The sequence below is a fragment of the Mesoplodon mirus genome (assembly GCF_964341445.2).
Source record: "Mesoplodon mirus genome assembly, chromosome: 7".
Taxonomy (NCBI): domain Eukaryota; kingdom Metazoa; phylum Chordata; class Mammalia; order Artiodactyla; family Ziphiidae; genus Mesoplodon; species Mesoplodon mirus.
In genome coordinates this window covers 3,185,304-3,208,914 of record NC_138983.1, presented here as the reverse complement: position 1 = coordinate 3,208,914, position 23,611 = coordinate 3,185,304, and the positions used below count along the sequence as shown (strand labels likewise).

The following is a 23,611-nucleotide window of genomic DNA, read 5'->3' as shown; positions in this document are numbered from 1 at the left end:
AAAAAAAACCTCCAATTGGGCTTCCCTGGTGGTGCAGTGGTTGAGAGTCCGCCTGCCGATGCAGTGGACATGGGTTCGTGCCCCGGTCCGGGAGGATCCCACATGTCGCCCGTGAGCCATGGCCACTGAGCCTGTGTGTCCGGAGCCTGTGCTCCGCAACGGGAGAGGACACAACAGTGAGAGGCCCACGTACCGCCAAAAAAACAAAAAAAAAACAAAAAAAAACCAAAAACCTCCAGTGGAGGCAGCCATCAAGACAGGCCCTGGGTCTCTGCCATTTTATCAGTCTCACCGTGAGCGCCAGCCACACCACGTGAGGAAACACCCAGAACCCACTGGAGAAAGCCTTCATTAGCGCGGTGCAGGCAGCCCACGCCCAGCTGCCCTGGTGACATTTCACAAGTGGGACTTTAATTCTTTCCTGTTTTATGTGACTACATCACAAAGCATGTGCGCTTCTAGGCCAACTTCCCTGCCTGACAGTGAGCGTGGACACCTAAGTTAATGGGGCCCAACGGTGGGATATAAGAGAGACAGAGAGACACAGAGAGAGACAGAGAGACACACACACAGAGAGAGAGAAGCACAGGTTCCCAGAGAAACGTGTAAAGTGGTTTTCCATGACGACATTCCCATGTCATTGTGACGGTTGATGGGTGACCCAGGTGACTCTTTCTAGACAGAAGAGAGCACGTTCTTTTTTTTTTTTTTTTTTTTTTTTGCGGTACGCGGGCCTCTCACTGTTGTGGCCTCTCCCGTTGCGGAGCACAGGCTCCGGACGCGCAGGCTCAGCGGCCATGGCTCACGGGCCCAGCCGCTCCGCGGTATGTGGGATCTTCCTGGACCGGGGCACGAACCCGTGTCCCCTGCATCGGCAGGCGGACTCTCAACCACTGCGCCACCAGGGAAGCCCGAGAGCACGTTCTTATCGCTCATAATCTGGAGGAGTCATGCTGAGCTCTCCTCCCACGGTGGGGTCTTTAGAAAAAACCCAGGCACGTGGATGAACGTGGGCAGGGACTCAGGGGTGATGCTCCAGAGCCTCCTGGTCAGAAAGACAAGAAAACCATTCACGGCCGGCTGGTGTCTCCCAAGAGGACAACCCGCCACGGGGAAGAGGAATATTAATAATACTTGGGGAAGGTTCCCAAGTCAGGGAGCCACATCTGAGTCTCGGGAGGGGGGCCACTCATGTCACAAATTCATGGCCGTGAAGGGTAGGGTCCCCAACTATGGTTCTCCTTTCAAACTACAGATGCCGTGACCTGGGAGCCCACACAGGGAGCTTGAGCTTCCTGCAAGGAGGAAGTTCTCACCTTTAGGTGTGAAACAGGCTTGCAGGGAAAATTCTAGAGTATGATGTGACCATTCACTTTCGGGGTTTAACGCGAACCCCCCATGTTCCTTTTGTGCTGTGCTTTACCCACATCGGCACCCCTGATAGATAACGTATGGTTTGCTTTATGCTTGTAAGAATTCATGGAAGCGTGACTATGCTGTATTTTGCCATGCTTTTTACTTTTTCGCTCATGGTGATGACCTGGCCACAGGAACCCCTGTCTACACACGGGACATGCTCAGTTTACACCCTAATTTATGCTAGTCAGGTGAGGAGAAGGATTGACCGTCAGATCTGCCTGCCTGACCCCAAAGCCCAGAGCTCTCCCTAAACCACATGGAGCAGAGGGCAGGCATGTGACCTTTCCCAGGTGCTCGCCTAGGCTCAGAGACACAGAGAGTTGATGAGCCACAGTCCTCATGCTCTCCTGTCCCCAGGGATGCCCCCTCTCTGGCCTCTTTGACCCCAGCTTTCCCTGACCAAGTTGAAGCCACAGACGGAGGTCACAGCATCCTGGAAAACAGGTGTCCCAGTAAACTCTGGCACCACCAGGCAGCCCTGCCCAGCGGCCTTCCTGTCCCTCCCCACTTCCTTCTCCCCACCCATCCAGCTACAGATCGGCGTGCACAGATGGGAAAATCCACCCTGAGCGCCGGATGCTCCCTCTGGATGGCTATCACTGATCCCCAAACACCCCAGGAGCCCAGAGCTGCGACGCCTGCAAGAGCCAGGTTGTGTGACCGCCTCTGGTCCCGAGGTGACAGTTGGCAAGGCAGCTGACTCACAGAGAGGAAGGACAATCTGGGCCACCTGCCTGTGGTGGAAAAGAACCGGGAAAAGTAGAGCAGCCCTCAGAGTTCCCGCCTGCGAGGACGTCCCGCCCACCTTCTGCATCAGGAAGAAGATCCATCCATTCAACGTGCCTCAACTCAGCCTTACTCGGAGCTCGGCGGGGAGGGGGGAGACAGAGCCTTTGCCACTAGGGGCTGAGCATCATCAGGGGTCTCCTCTCTGGCTCCCAGGCCAGGGGACAGTGAGTCCTGGTGACCAAGGGGACTCAGTCCCTCAGCAATAGGGAAGTGTCCCTTGGGGCCACTCCACCTGGACTCAAGGGTTCAGAAGAGGCTTGGGGTCGGCAGAGGGCAGGCGCTCCGGGGGGGCACCCCACACCGGGCTCAGAAGGCCTCTTCTCCCCAGACCTCCACAAACAGTGCTTGGATCTCCCCCGATGCACCTGCTGTATCTGCACTGAGTGATGGCCGGGTGGGGCCCACCACCGGGGCTGCCAGGAGGATCAGTGAGGGAAGACAGACCAAACTCCCCCTCTCTGCCCCCCGCCGGCTCTGTCACTGAAGCTTTGATGGCAGTTATCACCTCTGCATCTGACCATCACCCAGGCTGGCCTGGGAGCCATGCAACACAGGGCTATATCTACACCATCTCCATGCCCCCATCCCTGGTTGGGGGTGCAGCAGTGGGTGCTCGGAAGTGTCTGATGCGTTAAACCCCAATAAGAGACTGCAGGTTGTCCTACCAAGGAGGTCACAAATGGGCCGCACGGACACGCCTGGACAGGAGGTGTGGCTGCAGCAGACACCAGGGGCGATGAGCGGAAGGGCAGGTGGGCCCGTGAGTTGGTCCCCAAGCACCAGAAGGGGAGATGACTCTGAGGGCAGCAGGGTTAAGGCAAGTGGGCTTCTCCCCCAGGGGAGGGGGCAGGTCAAAGTCCAGAGTAAAGATAGAGATGGACCATGCTGATGATGGCTGGGGCAGGGCAGAGGGTAAGCAGCACAGCTGGGGCCGCCAGACCTGACTCCCAGCTGCTGGTTACCTGCAGAAGCAGCTGCTGTGCCCAGAGCTTGGGAACCACGTGAGGAGCCCAAGGAACCACACTGTGCACAATCAACAACATCAGCAAGGAGACTGCGTCCAACCTGAAAACTTGATCCTCAGGAGAAATCCATCCAGCTGCCCATCTCTCCACCTGCCCACCCATCCATCATCCATCCAGCCATCCATTGACTCACCTATCCATCCATACACCCATCCATCCATCATGCATCTGACCATCCATCATCCAGCCATCCATTCATCTATCCATCTATCCACCCATCCACTCATTTATCCATCCATCCTCCATCCATCCATCATCCATCCAACCATCCATCCATCGTCCACCCACCCACCCACCCATCCATCCAATCATCCATCAACTCACCTATCCATCCATATACCCATCCATCCATCATGCATCTGACCATCCATCCATCATCCAGCCATCCATTCACCTATCCATCTATCCACCCATCCACTCACTTATCCATCCATCCATCCATCCATCTTACCACTTATACAAACATTATGTATTCACTCATTCATCCAAATTTCAAAAGAACCCTGCCGGAAGCCCAGCTGATCACTTACTACCAGATGTTGGATAAGTCAGTTAACCACTGGAAGCCTCGGTTTCCCCATATGTGAAAAGAGGGGATGATCTGGAGAGACCTGAGAGTGAGTCAGCAGGAACCACTCTGCACAGGTGTGTGAACACTCAACATATCTGCTTCCCTCTCTGCTTCAACTGGAAAGTGGGTGACAAGATGCATGTGTCAGCCAGCTGGTTTCAGCTGGCGCCAGAGTGTGTCACTGGGCAGAGGAGTCAAAGCGAACACAGCTCCAGTCTGGGAGTTCTGTTCCTTGAGTCACTTTGCAGATGGTCAGCTCCCGAACTCATTTGTCCAAGCCCGGAAAGGCTTTGTCTAAGAACAGAAGAAACTGGTCCTTGAAGACCAGAGTGCGTCTACGGTTCTAGGTACCACAGTGATGTGTGGTCCACACAAACGCTGAAGCATCTTCTCATTCCAGGTTAATTTGAGCTTTGCAAAGTGCCATTTCACGGGTGGAAAAATGGAGGCTCCATAAATAGTGACCTAGGCGCAGAGATACAGAGCTGACCTCATATCCTGGCTCCCTGATCCCAGCTCAGGGTTCCCCGCAGGCTCCCTGCTCTGTGCGGTGACGAACCAGGTGACCATGACCTCCCTTGCCCCGTTTTATGAAATGCACCCTCTGCTGGGCCCTGCTCACCCATGGCAGCCCTCGACGGCAGCAGGGGCCACAGCCCCCCAATGGCTCCAGGTTGGCAGTGCCGTCCCCTCTTGGAGGCCAGGCTGGGCCCATCCTGCCTGCACAGTGAGGATGGGTCTGAAGTTTCCCCCACCCCAAACTGTCCCCACTCTCCTGTGTTCTGTCCAAGAACAGCCAGCAGGGTTTCCAACTGCGTTGTTTTGGTATGAGGGCGACATCACTGAATTGTCAATATCAGAAAACTGGTCGGCCGTGGGGTGACCTGGACATTTCCCAGCTATCCTGGATGAACAGGGACCTGCCTACACATGGAACTTTCTCTGTTCGTTCCTTCGTCAGCCACTTACACATCCATCCACTCCTTCACCGGGCAAGTATTTAGTGGATCTGCAGACAACCATGGACTTGAGACAGACTTGAGCCTCATGGGGGAGAAGTACAAGTTGACAAGATGCTTCTCTGTGTGTCCGATGGGTCAGCACAGAGGCTGGGGTGACGGGGAGAGGGCGTGGGCTGCGCAAAAGGCTCTGCTGGGACGTTTGGGGAAACGTGATGCCACAGAGACCAGGGGCATGATTGGAGGGGCACTGGGTCACCCTAGCTGGGCTGGAGACAGGGAGCCCTGTGTGCAGAGTGGTGGCAGAATTACAGATATGAAGAAGCAGAATCTCCCGGAGCTGGGGACCTGCTAGAAATTGGGGTGTCATCCAGGTTCCAGACTCACGTGGGACGGGTGGAAGGAGGCTGCTGGAGGGTTACCTCCTGGCGGCTCTGGCAGAGGGTGGCGTTTCCAACACAGAGGTCCCAAGCCCTGACCCTGCTGACAGCTGTCTTAAGCGTGGAAGCTCAGACTCCACGTCACCCCCTGTACCATCAGCGTTGTTTCCTCCTCTGCCTTCGGGCCGGGAAGAAATGCCAGAGCTCTCAGCCCACACACCTCCCCGTGCACCGTGGCCCCCTCCCGGGCTTCTGGGTTGCGTGCCCGGCCTCCGTGGCTCTGGTGCCAGCACCCCACATGCCACAGCCTCCCTGCAAGGTCCTGAGGAGGTGCTTCGGGGATGGGCAATCATTAGATGTCCCGTCCTGCTGGGGTGGCCAGTGTGCAGCAGGGGCTTTTGTGGACTCCAGAGAAGTGGGACCCCCTGTGATCTCAGAAGTGTACCCGCCTCGGAGCACCCGCGCTGTCCAGCTGCCCCGACACATTCCAGGATGGCCCCAGGCCACCGGTGTTGGGATTCTGCCTGTTTGCAAACCCAAGGCTCCAGGCGGCAGGGCGTGGGCACCTAGAGCCCCCGAGGGGTGGGGAATGGTCTGGAATGTGTGTCCTTCCTGATACCTTCCCACACTCTGCTCCAGTCACACAGGACCCCTTGCCTCTCCCCGATGCCTGGCTGGCCCGCTTCTCCACCTCCGGAGCCCCCCTCCTCCGTGGAGGCCCCTCGTCTCCTCCAGGGAGGTCTGAGCCCTGACTTGTGTGAGCTCTGTCACTGGGGGAGTCATTCTGTTAGGAGCTCCCTGTCATCGACTACATCAACCCCGGGGGCTGACATGCTTCCCGCCCTCATTTCTGGGGTATTCGCCTCTGCACGGTGAGCGTCCATCACAGGCCGGTCGTTCATGCGTTTATGCCACCAGCTGAGAGAGCAAACACTGAATGTCCCCGGGGCGGAAGGACAGAAAGTGACAGGCAAGGGCGGCCCGTGTGGTGCCCGGACCCGATTCCTCAGCAGGCCGGATGCACCTGCTGCCCCGGGGCGCCCCCTTCACCTGGCCCCGCCTACCCGCCAGGTGGCCAGCTCCTCACAGACCCCTTACTCCTGACATCCGGGTGACATGCCATTAGCACCCGGGGTCGGGCAGCGGGCAGGGTGGTGGGGGACAGCCCAACTCCACCCCTGCCCTGTCTGCTGACCCGCCTCTCGCTTTCTGGGTCAGGACGGGCACATGGGAGGGAGCAGCACCGCAGTTCTCACAGAGGAAACCAGGTCCCTGTGCCACCGGGGGAGCACAGCTCTGGCATCCTGGTCCCTGTGTCCCCAAGAGGCGGAACAAGGGTGCATGGAGGTGGACAGGCACGAGCCAGGGGGACCCCACAGTGCCGTCACCCCCCGAGTCTGCCCAGATAGGGGCATATCCCCTGGAAGAGGTGTGCAGGGCGGGGTGGATTCCCACTGACCCAGACCCTTCGGGGACCCCCGCTCCGCCCACAGAGCTGAGTTCAGGGAAACGAAAGCAACGTGGTTGAGAGACAGACTTTGGGAGCCCTGCCAGCTCAGCCCCTGCCCATGGGGGAGGTGGGCGCGCAGGACACACGGCCAGCCAGCCTCCCCACCTGAATGCAGCAGGCTTTTCTCTCTGCCGAGCCAAATGCGCCCTGGAACCGCTCCTTTGATGGGAGGGTGACCGGCATGCCCCCTGGTGCTGGTGAGGCCAGGGCAGCCCTCAGGACTAGCTGCCCGAGCTTTGCAGGAATACGTCAAGAGCTGTTCCCAACCTGGCGAGAACACGGCAGCTGGGAGGGATCCTAGGAGGACCCGCACTCCTCTCCAGACTCCGGTGGTGGGTGATGGGGCCACCCAGCGAAACCCCTTCTCAGGCCGGTTCTAAGCAACATGGACCAGCCATGCCAGTGGGCGCCACTAGAGGGCGACGCAGGCAGGCGCGTGCAGAGCCTCCAGGTGAGGCAGGGCACCGGGACAGGCTGCAGGCGGATGGATTCCCGTCCGTTCTGGACCCACTTCCCTCTTCTAATTTGCACTCAGGTTGGCTGGTTCTGGACCCACTTCCCTCTTCTAATTTGCACTCAGGTTGGCTGGCTATCGAGGGCTGGCTCCACGTGGGAGGCTGCCCTGGCCCACAGCGCAGAGCCCAGGCCCAGGAGGAAGCTGCTCGGCCAGGGCTGGCAGAAGCCCGGGGACGGGTGTGTGGGTCTTGGGCAGCTGGGGAGGCCTCGGCCCCATCTCGTCAAACCTACACCCGAGGGTTTGGCCCGAGGCTGGTTCTGGCCACGTGGAGGTGCCCATCACACTCCCGGCTGAGGCTTCTGGGGCCTCAGGTGGGCATTTACGGGCTCTGCCTGAGGGAGGGGCGCTGAGTGGTCAGAATTCCCCGTGGGCAGCGAGAGAGGAAGGAGGGGGTGAGGTGGGGTGGGCAGCCAGGGGGAACCCCCGCCAGATGCTCAGGATGCTGGGACTCCCTCGACCTGGCTGACCTGACGCCCTCCACTTCCCCTGCCCCTTACTTTGCCCAAAGCCACAGCCGTCACCAGGATGACCTCCTCTGCAGCGGTCAGAGGGTCTGTCAAGACGCCCTTTACAATGATGACACTAAGGCAGCCAACACCTCTGTGGAACCTACACGGGTCTCAGCACATGGCGGGTGCTACCTTCAGCAGCATCCTCGTCCCAAACCTAGAAGTCCCCTTTTACATATGAGAAAACAGAGGCACAGAATGGTTAAGTGACTTGCCTCAAGTCACACAGCAGGTAGGAAGCAGAGCTGGATGCAACTGGCGGTTTGGCAGCTACCCACTGAGACAGGATCCAGACAGATGGGTGCGCGTGGGGCTGGGGCTCTCCCCTCCATGACTGGGGAGTATCCCAACCCACCTCCGGGTTCTGTGATAACCAGAAAGCGCTCTGGGGGCACCTGGGCAACCCCGAGCCTGGGAGTCGTGTCCTCCCTGCAAGGGTCCCCGTCTGTCCCAGGCAAGGGCTGGGCTCTGAGCTGTGAAGACAGACGGGATGGAGGGTTCAGCTGCCTCCTTGGGCCCCCACAAGGCCCAGGGGCTGTGCTGTGGTACCCTGAGCGCAGGTACCCCATCACTGGGGCTGTGTGTACGGCCGTGTCCACGCCTGAGCACAGGCGTGAAAGCAGAGAGCCTGCGTGTGGCTCAAATGCCACCATTATCCTGGTGACTAAGGGGAACCAGGGTGCCTGGCGGGTCCCTTTTATGACACGGGAGCCTCAGGGGCAGGACCCCAGCCACTCAAGGGGCTCCTGTCAGGGCGTAGCTGCTGTCACTGATGAGTGAGCAGATCCTGAGCACACAGGCACACACACACATGCGTGCACATCCGGACACACGTGCACACATGGACATGCAAGTGCACACACACAGGCACACCAGTCCACGCGCACACACACCACCACACAAATGCACACATGGACACACAAGTGTGCACACACACACACACACACCCCACAGGACATCGGGGTCCCTGCAACACGCCAGCTGCTGTCCTCTCACAGCAATATTTCGTTTGCAGCTTTTGCAAGTCCCTGGCCACCCTGCCTTCGGTATCTTATTAGATTTTGTACTGGAGGAAGGGGACACACTCTCTTCAAAATTACAGTCATAATTCCAGCTAACGGTGTGAAGTGGAATTTGAGGCCTTGGGGGAACCCTTTAATTTAGCTTTATGCCGCTCGGCAGCACCTGGGACTTCTCCCTTGGGTTGACTCAGAGCGAGAATCTAGACCAGAGAAAGGATGGGCTCTCGGGTGTGAGAATGAGACTCCAGGGGGGAAGCGCGGATGGGCTCCAGCGCCGATGTGGGCCTCGGGGCGCTGGCGCCGAGAAGGGGCCAGGAGACCGGGGTCGCCACAGGCCCGCTCTCCTCATGCCCTCACAGCTGCGGCCCGGACACCTGGCCTGCTGCCCCCGGCCACAGCAATCGGCCCCCTCCCAGGACCACGTGAAGCACTGAGCCCTCCACCCGGTCTGAGCCCGGCCGCCTCCTTGACATCCCCGATCAGCTGGTGGGCGTGGCATCGGGAGTGAACATAACTGGCCAGACTCGCTGCAGGCAGGCGTGGTGAGCCCAGGTGACTGGGGCACGGTGGGATGGGGAACCGGGTCACCAGGCAGAAGGCCGGACCAAAGGGGACATTCAACCCTCACCAGAAATACCACGGCAGGCAGAACACACCAGTGTGCCGACTCTCCCTGGGCCACCATGGGTGAGGACAGAGTCCAAGGAGGACAGCCCTCATGACCTGCCCCAGCTACGTGACCCGGCCTCAGTGCTCTCATCTGGGAAACGGGAGGCTGCAGGGTCCTCTGTGGGGAACTAGCCAGGTGGGCTGAGGTGCACGGAGCCGTGCGTGGGTCCACATGAGATTGCAGAGGCGGTGACGGGGTCGGAAAGGGTCACTGCTCTCGCTGCTTCAACCAGCACTGAGGCCCCAGCAACAAGCCCACCCCCAGGGAGCCTCATCCTAGCCTGACAAACTCTGAAGGCCACGTGAGGAGGTGGACAGTGTGCCCGGGAGCTGGAACTCTGGGTGGGAATGCAGCCCCCCTGACTGCTGGGGAGACAGGGCAGTCAGAGGAGGCCCGAGTGAGATGGCTGAGGGGGGTCCATGCTCTGGCCTATGCTGGCCTCGTTTCCTCTTCTGGAAAGGGGACGGAATGGGGTTCCCGCCCCCTGGGCTGCTTCAGAGTCTGCCGGGATGCTCCCCCTGCCCCTGCCTTGTGGGCAGACACAAGAGGACCAGCCGGGGCTGCTACTGAGTCTGGTGGGCAGGGGGTCGTCAGGCTCCAGCACTTGGACGTGGCCCCCTCGGAGCCTCACCTGTGCCAGGGTTTCTGGTGGCTACGAATGTGAGGGCTCATTCTGGCTAAGGTGCGTTGAGAGTAAACATGGCCCCTGGAGGAACAATCTAAATATCTATCGACAGATGAACGGATAAAGAAGATGTGGTACATATATACAATGGAATATTACTCAGCCATAAAAAAAGAATGAAATAATGCCATTTGCAGCTACATGGATGGACCTAGAGATGATCATACTAAGTAAAATCAGTCAGAGAGAGAAAGACGGATACTGTATGTTATCATTTATACGTGGGATCTAAAATATGGCACAACTGAACCTATCTGTGAAACAGAAACAGACTCATGGACATAGAGAACAGACTCGTGGTTGACGAGGGGGAGGGGGTGGGGGAGGAAAGGACTGGGAGCTTGGGATCAGCAGATGCAAACGATTATACAGAGGATGGATGGTCAACAAGGTCCTCCTGTACAGCACAGGGAACTGTATCTAATCCCCTGGGATAAACCATAATGATAAAAGAGCATCCAAAAAAGCGTACAAAAAGAATATATATATATGTATAACTGAGTCACTTTGTGGTACAGCAGAAATTAATACAACATTGTAAATCAACTGTACTTCAATAAAACAAACAAAGAAACAAGGAAAAAAGTGTCCCCCGGAGGAGCCCTCAGTCCAGGGCAGGCTGGTGCCCTTAGCTCCCTGTCTGTCCACACTTCACTTTTGAGACCCAGAAGCCACAGCACAGGGAGAGGAGACGGGCTCCAAACACCAGCAGCAGCCCAAGCCACCCCGGCCACTCTCCGATGATGGTCTGAGCCAGGGCAGTTGGCAGAATTTCGGTTTTCAAGCGTTTTAACATCTGGGTTGGAATAAAACAGGTGTTCTGCTCAACCTCTGGCCCCGCCCTGAGTTCTAGAATCCAGGGGCTCCGAGCAAGGAGGTCTCCCTCTCCCTGGTCCCCACGGGAGCCCACCCACCCAGCCGCTCCTTACCCGACGTGCCAGGGCTGCCAGGGCCTCTTGCCATCCTCGCCAGCGCCGCCCAGCCTGTTGAGCGAGGGGGATCGGCTGCGGGGCCCGGAGGTGTAGCTCCCAAGGGTCTTCGCGGCCCCGTCGGGCCTGCTGGGCATCTGCTGCAGCAGCTGCGGCGAGAGGCTGCGGTGCGGGCCGGCCGAGCAGACGGCCCAGTCAGGTGCGCTGGCATTGAGGTTGTTGTCGCTGTTGGAACGCAGCAGGACCCGGGGGGCGGCCAGTGTGCTGGGGGGCCGTCGCCTTCGGTTGGAGTATGCCGGGGCCTCTCGGAAGGGCACTGCGTCGGAGAGAACGCGAGAGGCGGGTGAGGGCACATACGGCACCGTCATCGAGGCCCCCAGCCACCAAGGACACGGACACCGTGAGTTCTGCACTGATCCCCCCACGGGACACTGCCATGTGCAGAACTCAGCCCGACACAGGAGCAGAGACGGGTGGAGACCAAGAGAGTCTTCCTTCCCCGGAGGCTCAAGCCAGCACTTGAGATGGAAGGGACACAGGGTCCGACTTCCATCCGGGTGGCGCCCAGGCCCTCAGCAGCCCAGAGACCGTGTAAGGACGGGCCGCCCCATCGCACATGACAGTCAGGACCCTGAGGCAGCCATGGAGTTCCTCCTCACCATGACCTGAACTGAGCCCCTGTGTGCGCTGGATGGTGTCCTACCTCCAAACCCCTATGCTGAAGACCTAACCCCTGGGACCTCAGAATGTGCCTGTATTTGGAGATGGGGTTCTTTAAAGAGGTGATGAAGGTAAAACGAGGTCACTAGGGTGGGTCCTAATCCCACAGGACTGGTGTCCTTATAAGAAGAGGAGAAAAGCACATAGACACACACAGAGGGACGACCCCGTGAGGACACAGGGAGGAGACGGCCGTCTACACGCCGAGGAGAGAGGCCTCAGGAGGACCAGCCCTGCCCACACCTGGATCTCGGATTCCAGCCTCCAGGACTGGAGACAGGGATTGTCTGTGGTTTGAGCACCCCAGACGCCCCCAGCCCCCAGCTCTCTTGGTGGGAATCAGTCTCTCCCGAACCCCACTGGGCTCCCTTCTCTACCCTTCAAACCGGAACCCGGCAGCGTGAGACAGGAGGGGGTGGACAAGCCTCACCATGCTTCTTACGAAGTTCTAGACCAGAGGCAAGGCCCCCACTCTGTGAGATCAGTACACCCAGGGACTTGGAATGAGGACACTGCCCACGGGGACCGTGAGGGCCGGAATCCACACGGCCGGTGCCCTGGGCCAGAAACAGAAAGTGCCTTTTCCAAGAAGAGGCGTCTAAAGAATCGTAAGCCTCTGGGTTGCAGGGAAAGCGACACGCCAATTCCAGCAGCAAAGGACACGGACCTCCTTCGAGCTGGCTGCCCCAGGCTGAGGCCCAATACACGAGGTAGTGCACACTTTGGCCAGAAGCCTGGGCTGCCAGTCCACAAACCGGCCTGAGGGGCCACGGGAAACACACCCCCTCCAGGGGGGCTTATCTGGACCTGGGGAAGCCAGCATCTCAGAGGACGGCATCAGCAGTTCAGGACGGAGTCCTGCACGATCCACCACCCTAGCTGCCCAAGGTCAGAGGTGGTGAAGTTCATCATGGAAACGAAGTATAGTAACCCCCTGCTGCCAGCCCACTCCCACGCTGAAGGGCAGGGCTGACGGGGACAGAGGTGGCGCGGGCAGGGCTCACGGGGACAGAGGTGGCGCGGGCAGGGCTCACGGGGACAGAGGTGGCGCGGGCAGAGCTCCATTGAGGCAGCTGTGACCAAGTGCACCCCTTTGCCACCTCCCTGGGATGCAGGGCAGTCCTGGGAAAGCAGAGATGCGGCCACAACCCAGGGGAGCCACACAGAAACGTCACAAGGCTTCCTGAGGACGCACACTGAGAATCCACAGCTGGCTCCTACAGTCGTGGGAACTTGGAAATGACCCATGGGGGAGGTCACGCTCTTTCCAGCCGCACCCTCACGCCAACCTGCTTCCTCTGAAGCCTGTCTGTCGGGGCAAGAGACACTATCACTTGCATCCTCAAAGCAAAGGAACTCTTCAAAGGAACTCTTCAAAGCCCGGCCGGGAGGGAGATGGAGTGGGAAAGGCGTGCTCCGTGGACCCCTGTCTCCAGGGCCCAAGAGGCTGCCCTCTCCAGGGCTCGGCCCACGAGGAATCAGCCCAGGCCTTACCCCACCTCCTAGTAAAATCTCAATTTTGGGAAAAGTGCCGGGTTTGTGTTTGCTGGTCACCGGGGAGAACCTCATCCATGTCACTCCCTCTGTCAGTGTCGGATGGAGGCCAGAAGACTTCTGGAATGACAGAGGGTGATCTGAGCCCCGCCCCGCAGAGGAGTGGCCGGGGGCAGGGGGTGGGGTTGCGGAGACCTTGCAAAGGACGGCGGTTCCAGGATCTCCGAGTGCGGGGAAGCTCTCCATTCACAGAGCCCGCTGGCTGCAGGACCACAGCACCAGGAGGAAGCCAGCCTCTCAGGCAGACGCTTGGGGTAGAGCTCCCTCGGGGTCCTGGCTCATCCTCCTCGCCCCCCACCCAAGGACAGGCCTGGGGGACCGGGGGGAGGGGGGAGGGGTCACCCCAGCTCAAAGGGGACACCCCGAGACCAGGAAACGCCCACACTCCCTGATGCGAACTTGGGCCGAGCCTCCCAGCTTCCCTGACCCTACCTACGGTCAATTCTATTTTTCTGACCAATGTAACTGGGTACGTACAGTACTAACGCCCTTGACAGAAAGTGATGGAACTTGGGGGGGAGTCCTGCCAATGGCTAAGAAAGACTTACAAGGGAAGACAAATCGAGGGAAGCAGAGAGCAGAGTGAACAGAACACCATACCCCCAACTGAAACACTCATGCTGTGCACAGATTACAAAGACCAAAGTCCCAGAAGGTGAATCTGGGTTCATCGTGTAAGCAAACGAGCACAGACAAAGTCTGTTTTTTCTAAACATTCCTGAGAACCAGGCGGAAGAGGTCTTTCTGAGAGTGGTGACAATTCACATGGGGCAGCTGCCCTTGGAAGATTAAGGGATAAAAGAGCTGGGACTTTTGCAAATACATTCTGCCTGAGGATCCATCGAGTTACTCGGATGGAATCGCCTAGGTGACATCAGGGTGAACATTCTAATGAAAATTATCCCGCTTAATTACCAAGATTCACATTAAGTTCGTTTCCTATGCGGTATAATTGGAAATTTCTTCCATGTTTATTTTATGGCTTGGGCTGGGAAATATCTTTTTAATCCCTCTAAACTCACGTCTTCATAAACCTCCTGATTTCATAAAACAAGAGCTCCCTGTCTGACAAACTAACTGGAACCAGCCGTGGAAATGTTGGGGGTTTTCGTGTGAAAAGGGTTAGAAATAACTCTTTTCCTGTCTGAAAATAATTAATATTCCACCCAACTGTTTCCTTCTTTCAGGCAATCTGCAAACTCTAAGTGGGTGGATATTTTCTTAGCTGTCTTCCATGCATTTACTTACACGTTTCCTTTCCACAATACAAATCACACAAGGTATGCAAAAAGCAGATGCACTTTTAAAGTCTACCGCGCTGCATTTCCCATCCGCTCCCTGAAACTGCAACCCGGGGACGGCCAAGGACAGCCGAGCGGTGGTTTTGAAAGCGTCCACCCGGGCCGGGGCGGCCAGCAGTGTCCTGACCTTCCTTACTCCTGCCCAAGTGCTCAGCATATGCTCCAGGTAGCGGACAGACTAGAGTCAAACTTCCTATTTTCCCCAGGACTTAGTTCCTAAACTGCCCTCTGGAAGCACCAGGGATGCACATGCCACAATTCTGCAAAGGGGCTGGAGACTTAGGAAAATAACAACAACGACAAACCCCCACCACCACCCCCGGCACCTTCAAGTGGGTTAAAATTCCAGACCAACTACAACAAAGCCCTATCTCCCACCAGAAGTAATTATTCCCTTCCATGACGGGGATGAACAACCAGCAATTTTAGGGGGAAGGGGAGGCCCCAGCTCCCCGGGAGAATCGGTAAGAAACTGCTCATTCCCGTGCACCACGCACCCTACAGCTCGTTCCTTACCTTCCTTCTTGGTGAAGGCATTTAACAAAGACTTCATTTTCCCTCCGACTTCGGCAGTGGTCCGCTCATTATATAACCTTCTCGGATGGGAGGAAGGGGAGGAGAGCCGTCCGGCCCCTGCGCTCTGGAGCGGCTTGGACCCGGGGAGCGGTGGCGGGCCTCTGGGCACTGCCGGCTCCCGAGCACAGCTGGGCAGGCCAGACCCAGCATGCTGGTGACAAAGCCCACCCCATATCCTGCCTGTCAGCTGGGAGCCAACTGTGCGTAGACTGGGGCTGCTCTCAAAGCCCGCGGCCTCTCCCCGCGCCCGTCATGTGAGCGGTGGGTGCCACCCTGCTTTTGTGATCAGTGCATCGGGGAGGAGGGTCGGCATCGGTGAGCCGGAGCCCCCCCCCCCCCCCGACCGCGCGATGACCCAAGGACCCTCCGGCTGGGGCTCCGGCCACTCCCGCTCAGAGGTGCCCGGGGCTACATAGCATGCACTGTGCTTCGCTGATTTTCATTTTAAAGAAAAAGCCAAGTGCTCTCCAATGCCGTTTGTCCGCCAGCTGATGTGGGGAGCCAGTCGAGGAGATAAAACATCCCGGTTTCAGATACGCCGCGCGCCAGACCCGTGTTAACTGGGTGGCCGGTGCCAGCCTTCTGGAATTTCTGAACATGACCCAGATTTCCATTGGCAAGAATCACACACAAGGACCCATTGCTTCTCTGGCTCCCCCCGCCCTCCCTTGGAGGTAATGACCCTGGAGAAAACAGGATTTCCACCCACCCTCCTTTTTTCTTTTTGAAACAAGAGAGAGATAAAACAAACTGCAGCCCAGCCACGGCTCGCCCTAATTCCAGGCAGCTGATAAAAAGGAGCGGTTTTCAGAGCCACGTTGCTCGTTGCTTACAGAGGTCCGGGAGACACAGGGAGAGGCGACAGGGAGAAAGTTCTGCCCGTGGGAAACACAAAGGGAGGGGCCGTGGCTGGCGAGCCCCACGGCAGGTGGAACGGGGTTATTTCTACACAAGGAGAAAGGTCTTCCCGAAAACTAAACGGAGCATCCCAGGGAGCGGGCTCTGCCACCCGATGCATCTGCTGCTGGGGCTGTAATTAAGTGTGTGTTTTTTCTGTTGCTAAGAGAACTGCTTCTGAAATTCGAAAAAAAAAAAAAGAGCGAGCGAGCGAGAGAAAGATGGGAGGAGATGAGGGAGAGCAACGGGAGCCTGTAAGTTGAATTCCATATGGTCGACATGCTTCGTGCCAACAAAAATGGCAGCGTTAAGCACTGGGAACATCTCCTCACGGGATGCCCAGGCTGGCGGGACGTCCCAACAAACGGTCTCTCCAGGGTAGCGAGAATGGAGACTGGGTGCCCTGTACCAGCCCAGCATTTGAGCATCATCCTCCTTGCACTCCCACGACGCCCCATCGCACAGCTCCGAGCTGCCTTCAAACCCCGCCCCAGGCGACCCTCCCCCGCCAGGCCAGAGCCCAGGCCATTTCTGAGGACCTGCCCCAGGAGACATCTGGCCGCTGGTGCAGTTTATCAACAAAGACCCCACGACCTGCCCCTCACCACTCACATCCCTGGGGGACAGAGGTGGCGCTGGCACAGCTGGATGTCCTTGGACCTTGGTGCAAGGCTGAAAAGCTTCCAGAAGCATCTCTCTCGGATGCAGAAAGCGTCACCAACAAGGACACAGCTGCTTCCACTTGGGGGGCCTGCAGCTCTGCCACTGGGTTTACTCGCCAGGGGTCTTCAAGGTGGGGATGTCTAGTTTATCGGGGGTGTGTTGGCCATCTGCCCCGGCTGGGACAGGATGCCACAGGGACCGTGAAACTAGGGACTTCCCCCGGAGGCCGGGGCCCTGCCACGTGGGTCCCGAGCGCTTGCCCAGCCGGGGAAACCCTCTGGGGAGTGGGCGGCTCTGCGGTGCTCAACCCTCCCTCCATCTGCTAGTGATCAACGCTGTCCCAGAGCGTGAGCCTCCTCCCGCACCGAGTCCCTGCGACAACCTTTGCTCTGGCGCTGCCACCTTTGCTGTCAGCAGAGTGCGTGTGTTCCGGGGTTGATGGGCGGCGACCTCGCCAAAGGCCAGAGGTGCCGGGCCATCGCCGGCTCCCCTGCTGTGGACCTGGGGCGGAGCCCTTGCCCCCGTGCTGGGAGCAGAACCAGAGATGCCCAAAGAGCATTTACACGTGGCCCAGGTGGGACAGCCCCCAGCCCGCCTCCCGGTCACTGTGTTCGGAGTGACCCTCATGGTGCGTTTGTCCACAAGTAGGAGCAGAGTCTGGAAACGAGGGGCCCCTCCCGGCTGCCCACCCGAGAGGCGAGCCTTGCTGAGACAGACCCTGTAACCAGGAAATGGGCTGGCTGGCCCCAGGCAGAAGGGTAGGCGGGGCTCTCCATCACCCCTCACCCCCCCCACCAGGGTCCACGTCCCATTGCACGTGTGGACCCGAGCTGTGCGGGCCCAGGGGATGCAGCAGTGGTCAGGACACAGAAGATTCTGGCTCCCTCCCAGGCTGCATGAGGGGCGGGGTGGGGGCATAAGAGCAGACTTTGGACATAACAGAATTTGAGGAACCCCAGGAAACACCCCTTAGCCAAAGGATTCCCATTCCAGACACCTTCGGTTCTTCTAATAAGCAGACAACTCTTCCAATCACCCTTCCAGGAATCTGAGCAAACAATTCACCAAGACTAGGAGCCAGAGCTTAGGTTCATGTGCAGACCTACTGTGTGCCCGGCCCCACAGACCAGGCTCTGCCCCCACAGAAATCCTGCCGGGGTTTGGGGAGGAGGTGGTCCATTCCTGACTTCACCCACCTCGCCCATGTAACACCTCCTCGCCACTGGCAGGCATGCTCTCCTTGAATACTTCCAGCAACAGGGAGCTCACTACCCGTGTGCTGGTTCTGCACCCATGTGCACCAGTTTCCTTTACTGTCACACAGACAACATGCCCGCACCTGTCACATACTAATTGGAAGGGAAAGCCGAGGCATTCGAAGCACAGACTTCAGCTCAACAAATAAAGTAGGTTTGGAGGTGTCAGAGCCCAGCCCAAAGATGGCTAAGCTTTCCTCCCATCAACTCCTAGACCCTTTCTTCCTACACGGGGTCCTTTCACGGAGCATCCAAAGTGACTATCAGAGGCTGTGCTGGTCACATTCCTGCTGACTGAGGTTTGGTTTCAAATGGATTTCATTCCAAACGAGGGGGAGAAGGGAGAAGAAGAATTCTGTGTCCAAGCTGGGCTGGGCTGAGGCGGGCGGCAGGTGGCAGGGGGTGGGGACCGGGATGCTACCTGGTGAATCTGTCCACCTGCTCACCCACCCGTCCGCCTCAAAGGATAAGTGAGCATCTTTTGAGTTAGGGCCTGTTTGAAAGACAAAAAGGCAGGAGGAGGGATTAGATGGAGGCCTCCCAAATCAGATAGCTTCCAGGAAGGAGGAAGGTCACCCCAGAATGAACCCCAAGCTGTCAGCCTTCTGGCCTGGCCCTTTAGCATCACCTCAGCCCCACCCAGCCCGAGTCCAGTGCCAGGCCCTCGGTAAGAAGTAATAAATAAATTATAAACGATGCGTGACACGGCCCCGTCCTCCCGTCCCCCCCATTCCCCTCCTACCCTGACCTGCACAGCTTTGGCCTCTGCGCCCCCTGCCCCCGCTCGCTCTGGCCGCCTCCCAAACCCTCACTGTCTAAGCCCTTCATTTGCCACATCTTTTGACAACTGCCTTATAACAGGCTGAAAATAATTTCATTTTTCCTCTAAAAAAGGCTCTTTGCACATCAGAACATTTCAAGACACTCTGAAGTCCTGGCAGGGAGGACGCGCCAGGTGTCATAAACAAGCCTGGTGAGAGTCTGCGGGGCCGGTGGGTCTCAGGAACGTCGCCTGCTCGGCATGGACAATCAGCCCACCTCCCCTCGCCGCGCCAGCCGGTGGGGAAAGAGCCCGATGAGGGGAAGTGGGCCAGCATCTGATTTAGGGGCCGGCTCTGTGTCTTACTGCTTGGCGGCCATGGGCTGGTCAGGCACCCCGGCCCTCGGTTTCCCCATCTGTAAGGTAGGAATAACCCAATGCATTCCCAGTGTTGGCTGTGGGATCGCATAAGTCGTGTTTAGAGCACAAAAAGGGGGAGATCAGCCTTCTGGGGGTCGAGTCCCAGCCCCTTCACCTCCCAGCTCTGTGACCCAGGAAAGTCACGATAAATCTCCGTACATTCATTTCCTCTTCTATCAATGGGGATGTGAATGGTGTCGTCACACAGGAGGTAAGGATCAAATCATTATCTGTAACAGTGCCTGGACTTGAAGGTTGCCATGGCTAAATGTGCAACTGCTAAATAAATACATTTAACTAAAAAAAAAAAAAAAAAGCTGTGAGTGAATACCAAGTCAATCTACCTGGCCCCCACCCTGCCCCTGTGTCTGTGATAAGCCCTCCGAGGTCCCTCAGAATGCATTTACATGGCCTCTTTGGGTGCCGCCTCCTCCAGGAAGTCTCCCGGATGGATCCAGTCACTGGAGAGACCCCCACCCCCGCCCGCCCCACCGAGGGCTGCCAGGGCAGCAGTCCACCCTGGGGACCTTCCCAGCTCCAGGGAACATCAAGCTTCCTGAAGCCAGGTCTAGTGTCCAGCTCCCCTATCGTCCTGCAAACGGGGTGTGCTCCCACTGCTGTGGACATGAGTGAATGAATGAACCGGAAAAGAGGGAGGTGGCGAGTCCAGCTTCTACTTTGTTCTGAGTGTCCCCAGGCCCTTCTCCAGGCCCCCAAGCTGGGTTGTACTGAAATCGCCTCCCTTCTCTGCCCCACCCTACCTCCATCCACCCCCATGTCCGCCCAGGCCCTGCCCGATCCTTGGAGGCCCAGCTGCCCTGCTGGGCACCAGAGAAGGACGGCCCTGCAGGGCTCTCGCCCGGTCCCCACGGGCAGGCGCGCTGGACATCGGTCAGGCCAGTGTCCTCAGTGTCCTTGCTGTGTCTGCAGAGTCCCCACCCCCCCGTCCTGCCTGTCTGGGGGTGGGGGGAGCTGGGGCTCATTCTTTCAGCTTTTGCGCTGCTGCCGGGGTTCCAGGCAACCCGAGGCACGGCCAAGGCTCTGATTCAGGAGAAGCAATGCCACGGGGCCAGTGGGCGTGGGCTCAGGGCGGTGCCGGCTCCATGGAGCAGCCACACGTGGGCTGGTTACCAGGCTGGCCACACAGCTCGCAAGCCTGGCTCTCTGGCCCCCTTGGCACACGGAGAGCCACCAAAATCCTTTGGGACCTTCCTCGTCTTCATCAACAGCCAGAGTGATCTCTTCAATAAGACCCTGGCTGACCAGCTGGCGGGGCTGGGGCTGGGATACGAATGTCTCCAAGGCCCTGAAATCCCAGAGATAGTGGCTGTTTCCCTTCTCTTTCCAGGCGGCCTGGGGATTCACTCAGGCCCCGCCTCCTATTTGTGGGGGGTGTGGAGAAGGGAGAGCTGGCTGGGATGGAGACAGGGGCTGGGTAAGCAGGAGAGTCCCTGAGTCTATCTCTGCCTTCATGCAAACTTGCGGAGGCGGCTGTAGCCTCTCGACAGACAGGAGGCCCATGGGGAACTGAAAAGAGGAAACGAAACTCCAGAGGGTCTCAGTGGCCACCAGCCCCGCCCTCCACTTTATCTTACAGAAGCGAAAACCAATTGCTGAAGAGGAAACTGTGTGTGTGAGAGCCTCACCCAGCTCACCAAGCCAGGATCCGGGAAGCAGCAGGTCCTGGGGGGCTGTGGGCTAGACCCGGATTCTTCCTGCTTACTCCCCACCTGATCCAAAATAGCAGACCTTGCTTCCTTTCTGTGTTGCTTTAGATAACTGCAATTTTAATATTAGTAGGCAACATTTCTCCATCTCACAATAATTGTTAAATGAATCATACTTTTATAAATAACAGGAGATATAAAAAGGAGTCTCAGCAATAATGCGGGGTTATCTTTGAACAAAGATGTAGGTGTCTGCAGGATTTGTAACGTTCCCGTCAGCTGGGGCCACAGAGGGAAGCTTTGCTCCTGGAGGATCCATTGAGGCCCCTGGATAATCGGGTAAGGGGCACCGATGAAGGGGCTTCAGAACCCCCCCGGGGTGGGGGTCTCTCCCCCAGGGCAGTCAGGCTCCCTGCTGATGGGAGCAGGGGTCAGGGGCTCCAGCACGGTCTACCCACCAGTCCTGACGCAGTGCTTTAGAGTCAAGACCAAGGTCAGAGCAGGGACAGGGAGAGGGGCTGTGGAGGGTTGAACTGGGGCTGACCACACAGAGGATGAGGGTCCCCAAGGTGCATTCTGGAAGGACCGCAGACTCCAAACCCTGCCTTTGCCCCTCCCACCGTGCAGCTTCAGCCTGTGCCCCGGAGTCCCGCAGAGACACTGCATGCTGGGCAAACACTCTCCCTGGGTGGGGTGGGGCAAGGGGCAGCACTGTGGCTTAATAAAGAAAGCAAGAGCCACCCTGGGTGGTCCTGCTGAGAGCCCAGCGACGGAGGACTTCCCACAGGGGAAACGGAGGCTCAGGGCACTGAGACAAGTCACCAGTGCCCACCCTGCCCAACTGCTCAACGGAACCGCCCTCAACGCCCAAGGCCAGACGCGGACACCTCTTCCGGAAGCCTTCTTGGTGCCTGGACACTGGGGACTGCACTGCAGGTACCTGGGCCCCACAGAGTGGACCTCCACAGCCACGGACACCCACATGTCTCAGGACACACTGAAAAGTTAACCACACACAGAGCAGTTGTTGAAAGGCAGCCCCTGAGCTGGCTGGAGGGTAACCAGAGTGACCACGTGCTAGAGGCAGAGGGTTATCTCCCCCAAATTCATATGCTGAAGCCCTGACTCCCAGTGGGATGGTACTGGGAGGTGGGGCCTTTGGGAGGTGATTAGGTCATGGGGGTGGGGCCCCATGATGGGATTAGTGCCCTTATAAGAAGAGGAAGGGAGAGATATCTCTCTCTGCCACATGAGGACACAGAGAGAAGGCACCATCTGCGAACCAGGTGGTGTGGCCTCACTGGGACCTGAACTGGTAGGCACCTTGATCTTGGACATCCAGCCTCCAGGACTGTGAGAGATAAATGTCTGTTGTTCAACATGCCCTGTCTGTGGTGTTTTGTTAGAGCTGCCTGAACTTCAAAGACACCACATGTGGCAGGCTGTGTCACTCTCCCTTACAGGCCCCCAGGGGTCCTCATGCCATCACCTCCGCTCCCCCTGCTCCTCCACACTGCCCCTCCCCCCACAGGCCCATGCCAGCCCCTCTCGGTGCCCTGAACACCCCTCTGGGCCTCACCTCTGCTGTCTGGCTGGCTTCTCTAACTCCCATCCTTCAGCACTCACTCTCGAGGTCGCCTCATCCCAGAGGTGTTCCTTGACCATCCTTTCTAATAAGGCAACCCTCTTATTCTCTCTCTTAGCCCCTTGTTACTTTTCCTTCATTGCACTTCTCAAAAACTGAAATCACACCATTTGTGAGTTTGCTTATATTACCGTATTTTATCCGTAGGGACTCTGTCTGTCTTATTCACCACTTCATCACCAGAACACAGCTCAGCCTACAGCTACCTGTGCTTTTCTACCTTGATTCGATAAATGAATAAATGAAAGAATGGCACTTTCCTACCTCACATCCTGGACTTTGTCATTGAGGCTTTCACTGTGCTTGTCTCACTACGTGAAATATATGTTTCTAGAACTCTTCCCACCATGAACACCTCCACCCCACAGCTGGAACCTTCTGGAAGGCATGGGTGGGGGAGGGGCTTTACACAGGATACAACACAAGACCTGGCACCAAGTGGGAGCTTATAAATACATGTTCCAGTTATTTTAGGTCCTTGTCTGCCTATTAACATCTGGGTTGTCTCTGGGTCTGCTTCTGTTAATTGAGGTCTCCTTTGATTACATGTCATGCTTTCCTGCTTCTTTGCTTGTCTAGTCATTTTTGATTCTATATCAGCCATTGTGTTTGATATGTTGTAGAGATTCTGGGTCTTGTTATCTTCCTCTGAAGAGTGTTGAGCTCCTCTGGCAGGGAGTAAAATTATCAGCAGAACACTTTGTCCTGTGAAGGCATGGCTTTTAGGCTTTTTGGGGAAATCTCTGTTGGTGTGGTCCTTATGGGAGGTCCTGACTTCTGGGGCCCTTCTTGGGCTCTGGCAGAAACAAACTCCTCTAATGAGACAGAACTCAACTCCACATTGTCTCCCCTTGGCTCGCTGAGCTTTAAGCTACTGTGCTCCACTGGGACCCCTGGACTCTCATTTTGCACATGACAGTTCAGAAGTCAGTCAAGGATTTGAGGGGGATTTATGTGTAGATTTGGGGGCTATCCACTTTCCAGCACCTCCCCCTGCCCCCCCATTTCTAGCCACTCAGGTGGTCCTGACCCTGACCTCCAACCGCTGGATCCTCAACCCAGAGAAACTCACTTTCTACCAGGGAACCCCCTCATTCACGTGGGTCTCACCTGGAGGACTCCCCCTCTGTCAAGGGTCCTGGCCCCTCTGGTTCCATCTGCTTTCAG

The 23,611-nt window shown here is 57.5% G+C and overlaps 1 protein-coding gene across 8 annotated transcripts in view; it reads right to left on the bottom strand.

The window, feature by feature from the left end:
* SHANK2 (SH3 and multiple ankyrin repeat domains 2) overlaps nucleotides 1-23,611 on the bottom strand; it is a 549,250-nt gene that overhangs the window by 272,865 nt on the left and 252,774 nt on the right. For all 8 annotated transcript variants that reach the window (XM_082629529.1, XM_082629530.1, XM_082629526.1 and 5 more), the window contains one exon: nucleotides 10,986-11,301. In XM_082629529.1, coding sequence (XP_082485655.1) covers nucleotides 10,986-11,301 — 316 coding nt within the window. The remainder of the gene's footprint in view (nucleotides 1-10,985; nucleotides 11,302-23,611) is intronic.